This window comes from Prionailurus viverrinus, chromosome F1 (genome assembly GCF_022837055.1).
Source record: "Prionailurus viverrinus isolate Anna chromosome F1, UM_Priviv_1.0, whole genome shotgun sequence".
NCBI lineage: Eukaryota > Metazoa > Chordata > Mammalia > Carnivora > Felidae > Prionailurus > Prionailurus viverrinus.
Window position 1 is genome coordinate 55,484,156 of NC_062577.1, and position 17,320 is coordinate 55,501,475.

Here is a 17,320-nt window from a genome sequence, read left to right on the forward strand (position 1 = left end):
AGAACTGTAATGCACATGCTTAGCCGGTGCCTAGGATGTTTAGAAGTAGAACTGCCTAAGTCTGCCTGTCGAAGGGGGGTGTGGGGGTGGGTCAGATCAAGCCACCTCGAAGCCATGCTGTGTATGTGTATAGCTGTGTGTGCTCTGTGTGCCTGCAAGGGTGAGCGAGAGTCGTTGTGGGTATCAGAGGCAGCCAGTTGAAGACCTAAAAGCACGTGAGGCCATGGCATTGAGGGGTGCCCGGGAGCATTTCAGAAGCACAGAACTCTGGGGGCGAAAGAGAAGTGGCAGGAGGAGGCTGGACCCAGAGCTGGCTGGAGCCCGCCAGGCCAAGGGGTTTGCATTTTATATTGTGGATATTGAAAGCAGGTGATGGTTTTGAACAAGGAAGCAATTCGTATTTATATCCCTCAAGCAGATGTTACTGAGGGGAGCACAGTGTGCCAGGCCTGCTGTTACTCTGGCAGCTCTCTAGAATGTGCCCGGGAAGGAAGGGAGACCCAAGACTGGAACACCAGTGCGGTGCTTAATCACCAGAGGGTCTTTTTGAAAAGCTGTAGATTAGTGGGCCTTACCTGGAGCCCGCATGAAATTCGTGATAAGGCCCACGACCACACTGGAGGCCCCAGCCCTCGGGAGTCTCATGCCGGCGGCTACAGATGAGGCAGGACAGGAAGGGAACTTGATGCTCTTGGGCTGTCGGCACCTTGAGGGAAGAGTCTCGATTTTTCTCCCCAGGAATAAATCCAGATTTTGTGGGGCTTGGAGTTGATACAATCTGGGGGGCTTCCTTCAGAAAAGAAAATAGCTGTTAGGTACAGGGCCTAGAAGGGGTCTGGTGCAAGAGAGGGGCCTAGCCTGCCTGTTTCTCCCCCGTGGTCTAGTAGTGTGCACGAGGGTGGAGCCCTTAGACGCTGCATGCTCTGCGGTAATGCAAGTGGCCGGGAATTGGATTAGAAATTAGTCCGTGGGGACGCCCGGGTGGCTCAGTCGAAGTGTCCGAAGTGAGACACGATCTTACGGATCGGGAGTGCGAGCCCTACATCGGGCTCTCTGCTGTCTGCGCGGAGCCTGCTTTGGATCCTCTGTCCCCCTCTCTGCCCCTTCTCCGCGCTTTCTCTCTCTCTCAAAAGGAGAAAAAACAAAAAAGAAATTAGTACATGAAGCAAAAATTCTGTCACAGGAATCCTATAATTACTCCATCATTTTCTGAGGAATTTTATTTTAGGGAATACAATTTTTCTTGATTTATCTCTACTGAAGATACGAATTTATAAAAAAATTTTTTTTTAATGTTTATTAATTTTTGAGAGACAGAGTGCAAGCAGGGGAGGGACAGAGAGAGAGGGAGACACAGAATTGGAAACAGGCTCCAGGCTCTGAGCTGTCAGCACAGAGCCTGACTCAGGGCTCGAACTCAAGAGCTGTGAGATCATGACCTGAGCCGAAGTCGGACGCTTAACCGGCTGAGCCACCCAGGTGCCCCTGAAGATACTAATTTTAGTAAGATTTTCAGCCAGGGGAATAAGAAGAAAAGACACTTTTTTTTTTTTTTTTTAAGTTTATTTATTTTGAGACAGAGAGTGAAAATCCCAAGCAGGCTCTGCGCGGTCAGCACTGAGCCCAACGTGTGGCTCAGGGCTCGAACTAATGAACCGTGAGATCATGGCCTGAGCAGAAACTGAGAGCTGGATGCTTAGTCGACTGAGCCACCCAGGCGCCCCAAAAAGATGCCCTATAGCCAGATTCCTGGCTAAAGATTTTTGCTTTCCTGGAATTTGCTAAGAATTTTTGTTCTCCTGTAACTTGTCAAAGTGAACCTAAGGCTAATGTGAGCCTAAACTCATCCTCCTAGGCAATTTGAGTAGGTGGAGTTTTATTTTTTTTAATTAAAAAAAATGTTAAGTGACCTTGTGTTCTCTGTTTTATTCCTGCATGGTGATAGGCTTACTGACATAATACCTAAGGCAGAATACTCTTTTTTTCTTTATTTTTAAATGTTTATTTATATTTGAAAGAGAGACACAGTGCAAGCAGGGGAGGTGCAGAGAGAGGGAGACACGGAATCTGAAGCAGGCTCCAGGCTCTGAGCTGTCAGCGCAGAGCCTGTGACGCAGGGCTCGAACCCACAGACCACGAGATCATGACCTGAGCCGGAGTTGGACGCTTAACCGAGTGAGCCACCCAGGCACCCCAGGCAGAATACTCTTCTTTTTCTAGAAAAGTCCTCTGATGGTACACATTTTAAAAAATCCTTGGTATAAAATGATGCTAATGTTGCCAGTTTATTCTTCCTGAAATTAGGAAGCCCAATAATTAAGGGCCTGATGCATTAACCTGTCTACCTGGTGCAGTTGTACAACCATAACCTTTCAATTAGTGGGACTGTATGAAATATTAATGATAATATTCATAAATATTTAATAGAGCAACTAATAATAAAAAAATAGCAAATCTAAGCATGGTGCAAGAAGTCAGGCCATTATTTATTGCAAAAATCCAGAGCAATAGTAGAATGCATTGTGCAACATTTACTCTTTGTGACCCGAAAAGTACTTTGTACTTTTTTCTACGTAACTCCCGAATAGTAAGCACATTTTCAAAGGTGGCGTCTCTTAGGCCAGTGCAATGCGTGAGGGTTCTGGGAAGGCAGAGCAGTGGAATTTAAAAAGAGGACAATTGACTAATGCTTCTTATCTGTGTGGTTGGCCATTGCAGGAGTTAGTGTTTCCCAAACTTTGCTCACTATTCTGGTGAACAAGACTTGGCTTTTTTTTTTTTTTTTTTTTTTTTTCCGGAATATGTTGTTCATATCCTTTCTCACTCCGCAGTATGGAAGAACTGGGGAGAGCCTGCCAGAGATTTGGTGTGTTCCCTGTCACTGTCAGTCTGTCACTTCTGTTCTTCCAGAAGCTTCCAGAGAGGTGGTAGGTCTTGAAGCCAGGCGGCTGTGGTTGGGTCCTGACCCTCATCACTCCCTGGCTGTGTGGACTGGGGGCTCTCACTACTCTCTCCTTGGCAGCTGCTGAAAAATAAAGTTTTTGCAAACCATCATCCCCCACATTTTCATTCCCCCAAATCTGATTTGGGATGAGTTGGGATTTTATTTGGGGGCTTAGATTAGAAGTCTCCATCCTGGAATAAGAACGTCCTCTGCCTGGCTTCCGGGATTCCTGAAGTAGCAATGATAAGAACACCATATAAAACAGGAACAAAACAACAGTAACCACAACACTCAAAATCCTCACGTGTGTATTAAATCACAGGCACTATGCCGGAGGTTCACATGTGGTATCTGGTTTTTTTGTTTGTTTCAAGTTTATTTATTTTAAGAGAGAGAGAGAGAGAGAGAGAGAGAATCCCAAGCAGCTTCCAGGCTCTGAGCCATCAGCACAGAGCCCAGCTTGGGGCTCGAACTCACGAATGGTGAGATCATGACCTGAGCCGAAGTCGGACACCCAACTGACTGAGCCACCCAGGCGCCCCTATTTTTATTTCTTAAATATTTATTTATTTTAAAGGAGAGAGAGCACACACATGCGCTAGTGGGGGAGGGGCAGAGAGAGAGAGGGAGACAGAGAGAATCCCGAGCAGGCCCCACAGCACTGCCAGCCTGGAGCCCGACGTGGGGCTGGAACTCACAAACCGGGAGATCACAGTCTGAGCCGAAATCAAGAGTTGGACCAACTGAGCCACCCAGGCACCCCAAGACTTTTTTTTTTTAGAGCAGTTACAGGTTAACAGTAAAATGGAGAGGAAATTGTGAAGATTTCCCATAGACTCCCTGCCCCCACATATGCACAGCCTCCTTCATTAGCAAAGTTGCTCACCAGAATGATACCTTTTTTTTTTTTTTTTACTAAGGATGGACCTACACTGACACATCATGGTCACACAAAGTCCACAGCTCACCTGAAGGTTCTCTTTTGCTGTGGTACATCCTGTGGGTCGGGGCAAATGTATAATGACACCCCCCAACACTGTAAAACTTGCAAGTGTTTTCACTGCCCTAAAAATCCTTTGTGTTCTGCCTGTTCACCTTCTCCCCGCCCCACCCCCACACCTCTGGCAACCACTGAGCTTTTTATAGTCTCTGCAGTTTGCCTTTTCTCCAATGTCCCATGTTTGGAATCCTACAGTATGTAGATTTCTCATATTGGCTTGTTTCGCTTGGTGATACGCATTTAAGATTCCTCCGTGTCTTTTCATGGTTTAATAGCTCATTTCTTTTTAGCGCTGAATAATTTTCTGTTGTCAGAACGTACCGCTGTGTGACGTATCCATTCACCTACTGAAGGATATCTTGGTTCCTTCCGAGTTTCGGCAGTTATGAGATGTCATGTTTCACGTTGGTTCAGGGTGAAAAATGTTCGGTAGTCATCAAAGAAGGTAGTGTTTTCACCTCTCTTTTTTTTTTTTTTTTAAACTTTTAACTTTTATTTATTTTTGAGACAGAGAGACAGAGCATGAATGGGGGAGGGTCAGAGAGAGAGGGAGACACAGAATCTGAAACAGGCTCCAGGCTCTGAGCTGTCAGCACAGAGCCCGACTCGGGGCTCAAACTCATGGACTGTGAGGTCAGCCGCTTAACTGACTGAGCTACCCAGGTGCCCCTTCACCTCTCTTATGGAGCTGTGGAAGCTGAGACTCGGAGAAGTTGAGTTACTTGCCTCACGTCGCCTAACTGGCCTGTGGCCGGTGACGATTTGTGCTGGGCATAATGTTCTTTGGCAGAAAGAAGTTAAGCCCAAATCTCATGTTCATGGACTTTGCTAGAAGCAAGCTGAAAGCCCCAAACAGTCATTTTTCTTTCTGAATGAATGAAAAGCACCAAGACAAGGCCTGAGGAATGTGGGTGCGGATTCAGGGGCCACACTCAGCCCCCCTTAGGCTATTCCTGCTTGCCTTTCAAGTGAGGAGACCCATGCCCTCGTCTGGGCTGCTTTCCTGACCTGCCCATTTTGTTAGGAGCCTCAAGCAAGGCCCTTGCACAAGCCTGTCCTTATTTACAAAAGCCAAAATGATGAAAAGGGAGACAGGACTCCTGGGTAGGGGGCAGAGTAACCCACGTTTCGAAAGGATTTGCTAGTGGAGTCGGTACCTTTACTTAAGGAGAGCTCCTTATGCATTTGCCTTTTTGTTTACATCTCAGTAACTTGAGGCGTTTACTCTAGAGACGTTTAGGGTCCGGGAAAGGGGGAGCTGAAGAATGGAAAGCCAAATCCTAGGGCTTCAGCTCCTTTCCAGTCACGACGAAATGAGAATACCTCTGTGGGATTCCGCATGGCCCCACGCTGCTTCGTCCTCCACTGCACCCACCGGGCAAATGAAACACCCCCTGGGACGCCCATGGCCGGGAAGATGAGCGGATGTTGGCTAAGAAGGAATGTGTTGAGGTCTTCCTGGGCAGCTGTTTCCAAACTGGCTACACATCACATTGGAGGGGTTTACACAGGCCTGATGCTGGGTCCCTGGGGTGGCCTGGGCAGAGGAGCCTTTAAGGCCCCCCTGATGATTGCAGCCTGCAGCCAGGCTGCAGAGCCCCTGGCCTGGGGTCTTCCTGGGAGCAAGGTAATTACAGGAGCTGCAAGTGGATGTGGAGACCAGGGGGGCCACTCTGTGAGCTTGACCTTACTCCTCTCTGAGCACTCTTTTCTGATTTTATTAAGAGGTTTTTTTTTTTTAACGTGTGCTTATTTTTGAGAGAGAGAGACAGCATGAGTGGGGAAGGGGCAGAGAGAGAGGGAGACACAGAATCCGAAGCGGGCTCCGAGCTCTGAGCTGTCAGCACAGAGCCCAACACGGGGCTCGAACCCACAAACCGCGAGATCATGACCTGAGCTGAAGTCGGACGCCTAACCGACTGGGCCACCCAGACGCCCCTGTTTTCTGATTTTAAAGTTGACAAATTTTGCTAATGGATTTTTAAGGTTCTTTGTAGCCCTAATGTTGTATAATTTCTTTTGTCTTTTTCTTCTGTTAGGCTGTGTGTGTGTGTGTGTGTGTGTGTGTGAGAGAGAGAGAGAGAGAGAGAGAGAGATCAGTAAAGGCACTTTATCACAAATATCTCTCAAACCTCTCCAATATGACCTCTTTCTTGGCTTTTTTTTTTTTTTTACATAAACACTTCCTTTGTACATTCTACGTTCCATTTTTTTTTTTTTTATAAGTGAGCACGTTTAATCTTTCTAACAATCACATAAGGTTGGTTTCTCAAGATCTCCTTCACTGTCTTTTTCTTACTTATCCCTGGTCCTGAATGAGCAAACCTTTAACCTGTTGAACTGAATTAGGGGCGGGGATCTGGCTACCGAATCGTGTTTAACATATTTTACCTGTGCCTGTAGATATGTTAACTTTTCAGATCACGAAGGAAATAAAAGCCTTCAATGACAAAAGTACGTGGGTATTCCCTTTGAGCAGGTATGATCCCACAAACATACACATTTATGCATCACAGGTAAGGTACTTATCTTAAAATGGAAGTCTACTTACCGTACAGGGTTACGTTGGTTTCAGGTATACAAAATCGTGGTCCGGCAATTCTGCGTTTTAGTGCTCACCATGATCAGGGTAGTCACAGTGCAACATTATTTCTGTAGTTTTAACTGTATTCCCTACGTTGTACTGTTCATTTCTGTGACTGAATTATTTTGTAACCGGAAGTTTGTATCTCTTAATCCCCTTTACTTCTTTCACCCATCCCCTCCCGAACCGTGAGATCATGACATGAGCCGAAGTCAGATGATTGACTGAGCCACCGAGGAGTCCCTATTTTTTTTTTTTTTTATATTCCACATGGGTGAAATCGTATGTATTTGTCTTTCTCTGTCTGACTTACCTCACTTTGCGTAATACCCTCTAGGTCCGTCCATGTTGTGGTAAATGGCAAGATCTTTTTTGTGGCTGAATAATACTCCATTGTAAACGTATACCACCTCTTTTGTGACCATTCATGTATTGATGGACACTTGGGCTGCTTCCGGATCTTGGCTACTGTAAATAATGCCGCGATGAACATAGGGGTGCATGTATCTTTTTGAATCAGTGTTTTCATATTCTCTGGGTAAATACCCAGTATTGGAATTATTGGATCATATGGTAATTCTATTTTTAATTTTTTTATTATTACTTTAATTAAAATTTTTAAAAATGCTTATTTTTTAATCTTTATTTTTTTTGAGAGAGAGACAAGGGTATGAGCAGGGGAGGAGCAGAGAAAGAGGGAGACACAGAATTCGAAGCAGGTTCTAGGCCCCAAGCTGTCAGCACAGAGCCCGACGCGGGGCTCCAACTCACAAACCATGAGATCGTGACCTGAGCCGAAGTCAGACATTCAACCGACTGAGCCACCCGGGCGCCCCATGTTTATTTTTTGAGAGAAAGAGAGAGAGAGAGAGAGTGAGCAGGGGAGGGGCAGAGAGAGAGGGAGACACAGAATCCAAAGCAGGCTCCAGGCTCCGAGCTGTCAGCACAGAGCCTGACGCGGGGCTCGAACCCACGAACCTCGAGATCTTGACCCTGGCCGAAGTTGGACGCTCAACCGACTGAACCACCCACGCACCCCTTCTAGTTTTAATTTTTTAAGGAACCTCCACACTGCTTTCCACAGTGTCTGCACCAGTTTGCGTTCCCTCCAACAGTGCACGGGGGTTCCTCTTTCTCCGTGTCCTTGAAGAGTAGCCATTTGCTTTAAAAGCTACCCTAGAGAATAGCCCACAAATACAGATGCTCAGGTAGTGATGATGGAAGAATAGTGGAGGTAGGAGTCATCTGGGGGACTCCCCCCGCCCACTCATCCCCCTCTCTCGTCTGCTGGAGGATTGTGATTCTCAGTGTGGGCTGTGGGTGCTGAAGAGCAGTTCAAAGCCCCCAGGCTGCTGCCTTTAGGAATGGAACCGGTGGCTGCTTCTCCCCAACTCTGCTATTGGTGGGTGTGGGGCCCCTTAGCATCCGTCAGGAGCTGAGCCTGAGGGGAGACTGGGGTCTCTCACTCCACGAGGCACTGGAAACCTCGTGGTTCTCACCTCCCTGAGAGGAGCCTGGGACAGGTTCAGCCGCATCAGCCCCGAAGAGTATCCAACCCAGTGCATGCACCTCAGAGATGCACAAACAGCCAGGATTCAGGGTCTCCCCTCTCCACTTTTGTAGCTTGTGGCTGCCGTTGCTTCCTTTCGGCGGCCTCCAGGGAATGGAAGCTAGCTTGGCAGAAAGGCTGAGGCTTCCGTCCCGCCCTTCTGCCTGGATTTCCCCAAACAACGAATTCCTCCTGGCACATTTATTATGCATGGAGGTTTACAGGAGTGTGGCTCCTGTGATTCTGTAGGAACATACACCAGCCAGCGTGTAACAGGAGGAGACTTACACTTTCAGGATAAAACGCACTGCGTCTCCACCCAGTGTTCTCCAGCATACACGAGAAAGCCTCGGAGAGAATCTGGAACCCGGGCTGCAGAGATGGGGAAAGCTTTTCAATGATTCAATTCAAGAATCTTTTTCAGATAAAGTTAAATTTTTTTTTTTTTTTTTTTTTTGGCACAAAGGTAATTTCTTAAGTGTGGCTTACTCTGGGGACGCCTGGGTGACTCAGTCGATTAAGTGTCTGACGTAAGCCCAGGTCATGATCTCACAGTTTGTGGGTTCAGGCCCCATGTCGGGCTCTGTGCTGACAGCTCGGAGCCTGGAGCCTGCTTCGGATCCTGTGTCTCCCTCTCTCTCTGCCCCTCCCCTGCTCGCGCTCTGTCTCTCTCTCTCTCTCTCTCAAAAATAAATAAACATTTAAAAAAATTAAAAAAAAAAGAACCACTTCCTCTGTGGTTCTGTATTAGTGTATCTTTGAACTCTGCAATGACTCACTTAGCCATTTGTGATTGAGCCTGTAGGTGGTTTTCCATTTCCCCTTACATAATTAATAAGCAGCTTTGTAAAACAGTCTTTGTCTACATTTCTCAACTGATTCTTAAGAAATGCTGACTCAGAATTTTATTTATTTGTTAAAAATACCGTTTAATGTTTATTTTTGAGAGAGAGCAAGTAGGGGAGGAACAGACAGAGGGAGACACAGAATCTGAAGCAGGCTCCAGGCTCCGAGCTGTCAGCACAGAGCCCGACAAGGGGTTGGAACTCAGGAACCATGAGATCGTGACCTCAGTTGAAGTTGGACACTTAACTGACTGAGCCACCCGGGCACCCTTAAGTCAGAACTTTCAAGGCTTTCCGTATATATTGCCAAATTGCTTTGCAGAAGCATACCGATCATACCAATTTATGTTCCCACAAGCTGAGAAGAGCGCCTTTTTTCTTATGCCCTTGCCAGCATCGATGCCTGTAATCCTTACTAAATCTGCTAAGTGAAAAGTCGCATCTCATGTAAATTGCTAATTCCTAGTGTATGGCATCTTGTGTTAGTCGGTGAAGGAAGTTTGGCTGTGACGTGGAGTTTTACTTCAGCTAAGGAAACTTGTTCCCTGCAAGTTTACACATTGGCCTAGATTCTGGAACACTCATGCTTGCAACAGACGTTTATCGAGGTTTACTGGGTGCTCGTCTCTGAGATAGATGCTGAAATTACAGAAATGAAGTCACTGTGTCTGACTGCAGGGGTCTCAGGACGAAGCAGGATCAAGGGCTCAGTAGCTGGATGGTTGAGGTACAGATAAGGGCTGAGATGTGTAACCACACTCGAGGGAGCCCAGAGAAAGGGACACTCCGTGCGTGGTGTGTGTGTGTGTGTGTGTGTGTGTGTGTGTGTGTGTGTGTAGGAAGAATGCCACAGGGTTTCTTTTTAAAAAAAATTTTTTTAATGCTTATTTATTTATTAAAAAAATTTTTTTTTAATGTTTTTATTTATTTTTGAGATAGAGACAGAGCATGAGCAGGGGAGGGGCAGAGAGAGAGACACAGAATCTGAAACAGGCTCTGGGCTGTGAGCTGTCAGCACTGAGTCCAATGCAGGGCTCGAACTCACAGACCATTATAAGCTCATGACCTGAGGTGCCCCAATGCTTATTTATTTTTGAGAGAGAGAGAGAGAGAGAGAAGAGAAGAGAAGAGAAGAGAGACTGGGGGGGGGGGGAGGGTAGAGAAAGAGAGACACACACAGAATCCTAAGCAGGCTCCAGGCTCTAACCTGTCAGCACAAAGCCCGACACAGGGTTCAAACTCACAAACCATTAGATCATAACCTGAGACAAAGTCGCATGCTTAACCAACTGAGCCACCCAGGCACCCCTAATTTTATGCATTCTCAATTCACACTAATTTTAATAAGGGGGTCTTATTATTTTCATCTAAGAAGTGAGTTACTAATTACATTTAAACTTGCTTAGTGTTTTTTTACTGTAAGTAACCCTTTGCACCCAAAATGCCAGCCATGATCAGATTAGGATGAGAGTGATGTTATTATATAAAGTTATTAGTATTTTCATAGGTGATTAGAACTGGGGAGCCTCAGACAGTTTCTGTGAATGCAGACAGTATGTTATTCTAAACTGGGTCCTGCAGTTCTCTAAGAGTGAAAGAGCAAGATTGAATCTGTTTTATTAAGCTAGGAACCCCAACTGAACTGTTCAGACTTTCCTGCCTCATATCATAGTCATGAAGTAGAGTTTCTACAGATCTGTGGCTTAAAATATGAAATTCACCATCCCTTGTACGAAGGCATTGGAAGGGAGGTACTTGAGGGCGAGCAACCCGCTGGGAACCTATGGGCTCACATTCTTTGGGCCACAGCACCCTCGTGTGGCCAAGTGTGGCCAAATCCATCCTTTTGGGCTGCCCCCAGGCCAGGGTAGCACCGCGCCCATCACTTACCTGTGCAGAGGCCGTATTACTGGTCACGCTCCTGGTGGGGGATGGTGGTGGAAGGTGGGGGGAGTGGGGGAGGTAAGGGGGGGGTGGGGGTCACATTCTGCCAGGTGAGCCACCTGTTCTGATTGTCTTGCAGTTTTGCTGTTCGCATAGGGCGCATAATAGGGTACAGAGATTCTGTTTGTTACCTGGTGATCCTTGCCTTTTACGAGGGCTGTGTAGTCCATCCGTCGACTGCTTGTTTGGAACACAGACTTTATTTTTTTTTAATTTTTTTTTAATGTTTTATTTATTTTTGAGACAGGGAGAGACAGAGCATGAACAGGGGAGGGTCAGAGAGAGGGAGACACAGGATCCGAAGCGGGCTCCAGGCTCCGAGATGCCAGCACAGAGCCCAACGCGGGGCTGGAACCCACGGACCGCGAGATCATGACCTGAGCCGAAGTCGGCCGCTTAACCGACTGAGCCACCCAGGCGCCCCGGGAACACAGACTTTATTTCATTACAGCACTGCTTTCATAAATGGTGGGTGGGAACCCAGGGCATCCACAGAGACCGCTTTACGTCAGCTGTGCTCGTATCCTGTAGGAGATTTGTGAGGTGGAAAGACCCCATTAGGTACTGGAGTGCCTTTCCTGTGTTTGCCAAGTCACCCCGCTAGGCCTGGGGGGGTTAATGCACCCCTGCAAGAGCGCCAGAGCATGACTGGAACCTGGTTAGCGGGGTGGAAGAGGAAACATTACGTGTTAGTCCCTCCCCACTGCTCTGCCCTGCCGCCAGCAGAAACTCTCATGTCCCCTGAGGGGGAGTAAAGGACCAGATGAGACAAAATGATGCCTCATTTCCTTACCTGGAGACTGACTTCTCACCAAATCCCTTGGACCTATGGCTTCCAAACCTCACTTGGGTTGAGAGCAGGAAACAAGTTGTCAAGGGACATTCTTATCGCATGTGATGCAATAACAGATGGCTCCCTGTTAGCAAGAGAGTCCTATAACATGCCCTCGTTATACGTGTGTGCTGTGTGTGTGTGTAGGAGTATATGTATCTATGTATATATAATGTCATCTGTATGATCTCCATCTGTATGTGTATACATGTACATATGTGTATGTGTAGACGGATGAATAGAGACAGAGATTGATTTACAAGCTGGGTGGTTAGAAGCCCTGCCCTCAGAATCTGAAGTTTTCAAACCTAGAGAACATTTTGCAATCTCGGCAGGTCTGTGTTTCTTTGTGCAAAATGGGGATCATAATAGTTCCTTCTTTAAAGTTGTGAGGATTTACTAAAGCCCTGAGGCAGATGTCGGCACTACCCACTGTTCAAGGGCGGGAAAGCAAGGCAGGGCCCGTGACTGTGGACTCTGCCCACACTCCCCGCCCCCAGGGCAGGCTGCCTCTCCGTGGATGTGGAAGTGTTGAATGTGTGAATCTCATAACTGACTTCCCTTGGGTGATGTCCCACTTGTCAAAGAACCATCAGATTTTTTTAAATGTCTAATGTTTATTTATTTTTGAGAGAGAGAGAGAGAGAGAGAGAGGCAGAGGGGCAGAGAGGGGAGGGGCAGAGAGAGAGAGGGAGACACAGAATCCGAAACGGGCTCCAAGCTCTGAGCTGTCAGCACAGAGCCCGATGTGGGCTCGAACTCAAACCGTGAGATCATGGCCTGAGCCGAAGTCGGATACTTAACCAACTGAGCCACCCAGGCGCCCCCAAAGAACCATCAGATTTTAATGTGGCTTCCACTGTAGCTTAGCTATTAAGGACAAAGTGGGATTGTCTTGCAAGTTATACATTTCTCATTATATATCAACAAGTTGCCCTTCTAGTTCACTTATGAATCTCATGGCCAACTGCCCCCCAAATAAGGTCTGTTCTTGCCGTACTGATAGAGTCCGGTTTCTGAGACCGGGAGTGAGGAGCTGGATCCTGGACTCACCGATGTGCTGTGTTCCCTTGCGTCCCTTTGGGACATGTTTCTTGGTGTCTTGCTCGCTGCCTTCTTCTTGTTTCATAGTTGGTAGCAGCCAAAGAATAAACTGCTTTGAAGACTAATGAAATCACAAGATGACCTATCCTTTCCTCTTAGGATACCTGGGATGAGCTCCTCATTGGCAGCGTAGAGATGAAAAAGGTTTTGGCTTGCCCCAGGTAAGCGTTCTCTCGAGAGTCAACCTCTGGGGTGTGGCACGTTCATTGGCTTGTGGCTCTACCTAGCTCTTGGTTTTTGAATGACAGGTGCATTTTGACCACTGTAGACCCAGATACCGGAGTGATAGACAGGAAGGAGCCACTGGAAACCCTGAAGAGGTAAACAGCAATGTGTCCAATGTACTTTGAATATTATCCCCGTCCTAGAATTACCTGTGGGTGTAGGTGCCCTGTGTGAGCACCTTTCACTTCACCTTCTGGTTGGTATGTGTCTGTTAGTGGAAGTTGCCTCCTCTTTTTTTTTTTTTTTAATTTTTTTTTTTTTAACATTTGTTTATTTTTGAGACAGAGAGAGACAGAGCGTGAACAGGGGAGGGGCAGAGAGAGAGGGAGACACAGAATCTGAAACAGGCTCCAGGCTCTGAGCTGTTAGCACAGAGCCCGACACGGGGCTCGAACTCACAGACAGTGAGATCATGACCTGAGATGCTTAACCGACCGAGCCACCCAGGCGCCCCATGCCTCCTCTTTTTTTATGGACTAATCTTCTAGTACTTTTGGCAATTTTTTTTAAGTTTATTTATTTATTTTGATAGAGCGCACAAGCAGGGGAAGGGCAGAAAGAGAGAGGGGGAGAGAGAATCCCAAGCAGGCTCCGCACTGTCAGGACACAGCCCGATTCGGGGCTCGATCTCACAAACCGTGAGATCATGACCTGAGCCGCTATCAAGTTTATATGTTTATTTTGAGAGAGAGAAAGCCAGCAGGGGAGGGGTAAAGAGAGAGGGAGAGAGAGAATGCCAAGCAGGTTCCAAGCTGCCAGCACAGAGCCTGACGTGGGGTTTGAACTCACAAAACCGTGAGATCATGACCTGAGCAGAAACCAGAGTCAGACGCTTAACCGACTGAGCCACCCGGGTGCCCCTCTCACATCAATTTTTAATAACATTCAATATGTATTTCTAAATTAAGACCTCAAATACTGTAATTATTTTTATTAGACTCAACATCAAGGAATGTGAGACTAATTGAAGTTGTATAATGAAATATTAGAAATACTGGAACACAATGAGTTGTCAGTTTGTTTATTGAGGAACTTCTTTTATGGCAGGTGTTTTGTTTTGATATTTAAGGAATTTGGGTTGACTTTAGTTATAAATGCAGAACGTGTTTTTAAAACTAAGTTAACAGTTTTTGGGGAGGTGTATTCTATTTTGTTTCCCTTTGGTCTGTTTTATTATTTGTTTTCAGTGGGTTTAAGTTAGAAGAAGAGGTTAATGATAGACTCCCACTCTTTGGGGTCTATGATTCAAATATACAGTTGTTTTGTTTTTTGATTTTTGAGATTCAGTTAGTTTTCTTTAGATAGGGCTTTAAAAAAAAAAACTTTGCCAATAGTCAAGCCCCATGCCATTTTTTTTTATTAAAATTTTTTTTAATGTTTATTTGTTTTTGAGAGAGAAAGAGAGTGAGTGGGGAAGGGGCAGAGAGAGAGAGGGAGACGCAGAATTGGAAGCAGGCTCCAGGCTCCAAGCCGTCAGCACAGAGCCCAATGTGGGGCTCGAACCTACGAACTGTGAGATCATGACCTGAGCTGAAGTCGGACGCTTAACCGACTGAGCCACCCAGCCACCCCGTTTATTTATTTTTTAATGTACTACTTATTTTGAGTTACACATATAAGTTTTTTCTTTTTGGCCTCAAGCTGAAGCCAGGGAAAAATTGGTTAGACTCTGAGGATGCTTCTCGAAAAACCAGGATTATGTGCGGTTTGACTAATTGCCCCCAGACTTCTCTGTCCAAGGAGCAGAAAAGGCTTGCTGCTTATTTATAGGTCACCTGAGGATAAAAACCCGAATTCTGTTGAGAGCACTTAGATTCCTATTTCCCTTTTGTGCCTGACGGTGAATTTTTGCTTCTTTCAGCTACCGCCTGTGTGATCCTTCTGAGAAGCAGATCTACAAGTCGTCGCCACTTTTTGGGGTCTATTACTCAGTGGAGAAAGTCGGCAGCTTGAACGTTGGTGACCCCGTGTATCGGATGGTACCGTGACATGGTATGGCGAAGGGCCGGCTTTGCTGCCGGAACGCAGCGCCTCAAAGCCATGGCCGCGTTCTCCGGTGTTGACATGTTTTTATGTTTTGCTGCTGTAACTCTTAGCAGAATGAGCGGTCTGGGTCCTGCTCTTGGGAGTTGGAAAAGTGCCTTTTCTTTTTCTTCCCTCAGCAATCTGATTTGGTCCAACTGGGCTTCTCTCACACTTCCCATTCGCTTATAAAAATGCTGACGCAGGAGCCCCAGCAGAAGACAGGTAGATGTTCTCAGTTCATTGAGGAATAAGGAAATAAAGGTGAGCAGGTCACCAGAGTTCTGTATCGATTTTTTTTTCTGTCTCTGTTAGTGAAAGGAAGGGAAGTGCTTCATTATTCAATATCAACTTGGAGAAAAACATTGAATACTTTTTGTAAAATTTATTAAAAATTGTTTTTAAATGTATTTTTGAGAGAGAGAGGGAGAGAGAGAGAGAGGCAGAGTGCAAGTATGGGAGGGGCAGAGAGAGAGGGAGACACAAAGCCTGAAGCAGGCTCCAGGCTCTGAGCTGTCAGCACAGAGCCTGATGTGGGGCTTGAACTCACGAACTGTGAGATCATGACCTGAGCCGAAGTCAGACACTTAACCAACGGAGTCACCCAGCCCCTAAAAAATTTATTTTTAAAATATGATTTAAAGTTTGAAAAGTATCAGTGCATCAAGGTGCCTGGATTCTGAATCGTGAGGCATAAAATAATGTTCTCACACTGATTTCATCAGGCCAAATAAAACCTTGATGCCTGGAGCATAATGCCTGACCCCCAAATTATAGAAATAAAGTCATTTGGAAGACTTTCTCAAATGACTCTTCTCAAAAAACCAAGTTGAGTTTTGAAAGTTACCTCATGTATGAAACTCTTGACCATCCTTCTTTCTAATTCTGGCCTGACCTTCTCACCTTCTCGCTTGACAATCATTTTTTTTTTTTTAATGTTTATTTTTGATAGAGCATGAGCAGGGGAGGGGCAGAGAGCGATGGAGACACAGAATCTGAAATAGGCCCCAGGCCCTGAGCTGTCAGCACAGAGCCCGATGCGGGGCTTGAACTTACGAACCATGAGATCATGACCCGAGCTGAAGTCAAACCCTTAACCGACTGAGCCACCCAGGTGCCCCTCACTTGACAATCCTTGAGGACAATGTGGGGCAACAGTCCAGACAGTCTAGATCCAGCAGCGGGTAGACTTGGGTTCATGATCCTAGCAGCTCCATTTCCTAACTTGGTTGAGTTATTTAACCTCTTAGCCTTAGTACCCTTATCTGCAAAGTGGGAATACAGATAGTTCTCCCTAAAACAATCAAAGTGAATTTACATTAAGTTGCAGCATTGCAACAGAAATGTGGGGCATCTCAGGTGGGAGCAGCTAGCATGGGCCAGGAAGGAATTTACCCAGGGAAGAACAAAGGAGGTAGCAGTTTATTGAATACACAGCAAGGGAGCAGGGGCGAGATCCCAAAAGAGGGACTGTCTGCCACGAGGTGGTGGTGGTGGTGGTGGGGCTATAGTTACAGAGCAGAGTGATGGAGTGTAGGGACGTGTGGAATTTCCCCCTTTTTGGCAGTGTTAGGAACTGTGCCCAATTTTAAGTAGATAGTTAGGGCTTAAAGCTTAACGAGCCTGTTTGCATCCAGCTCCGTGTTCGCTGGGGGCCCTTTTGCCTTGTTCAAGTTTCCATAGCTCAAGCCTGTTGCCTAAAAGCAGGCTCTACAAGAAACATAAGAAATGCTCAGTAAATATTAGCCATGATTTTTATTGTCATCATTGCAAAGGGCCTCCTAGGAAGACTGGCAGAAGTCAGCAAAGGGTAAACATTCTTACCAGAATCAGCTCTTCTGAATCTGTCTGTAGTGCCCAGCTGAGAGAGAAAAATACAATTTCACGTTGCCCCTTCCTTTCCAAATCCAAACCTGTTGTTTATAGATCCTTTCTCTCCCAGGGGTAACCATTGCCTTTCTGCCTGTCTTGTTTTGTTTAACTGGTCTTGGCTTTCTGCCTGTCTGGAATTTGGAGTTGTTGGTTCTTTCTTTTAGCTGTCCTTGAGACTGACTCTAGCTTTGGGGAAGGTAATATCCATTGCCCCCTCATTGAGGACCATCTTTTATCCAAGGGGGGTTATTCAGTACTGCCAGAAATACTTCATGTTTATTTATTTTTGAGAGAGAGAGAGCGAGCAAGAGAGCGTGGGGTGTGGGGAGGAGCAGAGGGAGAGGGAGACACAGAATCGGAAGCAGTCTCCAGGCTCCGAGCTGTCAGCACAGACCTGAC

The 17,320-nt window shown here is 46.3% G+C and overlaps 1 protein-coding gene across 3 annotated transcripts in view; it reads left to right on the forward strand.

Moving 5' to 3' along the window:
* Positions 1 to 17,320, forward strand: part of MTARC2 (mitochondrial amidoxime reducing component 2) — a 39,052-nt gene that overhangs the window by 14,368 nt on the left and 7,364 nt on the right. Inside the window, exons 5-8 of one of the 3 annotated variants that reach the window (XR_007148310.1) lie at positions 12,902 to 12,963; positions 13,051 to 13,122; positions 14,889 to 15,019; positions 15,190 to 15,313. Coding sequence is in view for 2 of the 3 variants with exons in the window: in XM_047841205.1 (XP_047697161.1) it covers positions 12,902 to 12,963; positions 13,051 to 13,122; positions 14,889 to 15,015 (261 nt within the window). In the remaining variant the exon portion in view is untranslated. The remainder of the gene's footprint in view (positions 1 to 12,901; positions 12,964 to 13,050; positions 13,123 to 14,888; positions 15,020 to 15,189; positions 15,314 to 17,320) is intronic. The other 2 variants (XM_047841205.1, XM_047841206.1) reach the window with 2 other exon arrangements.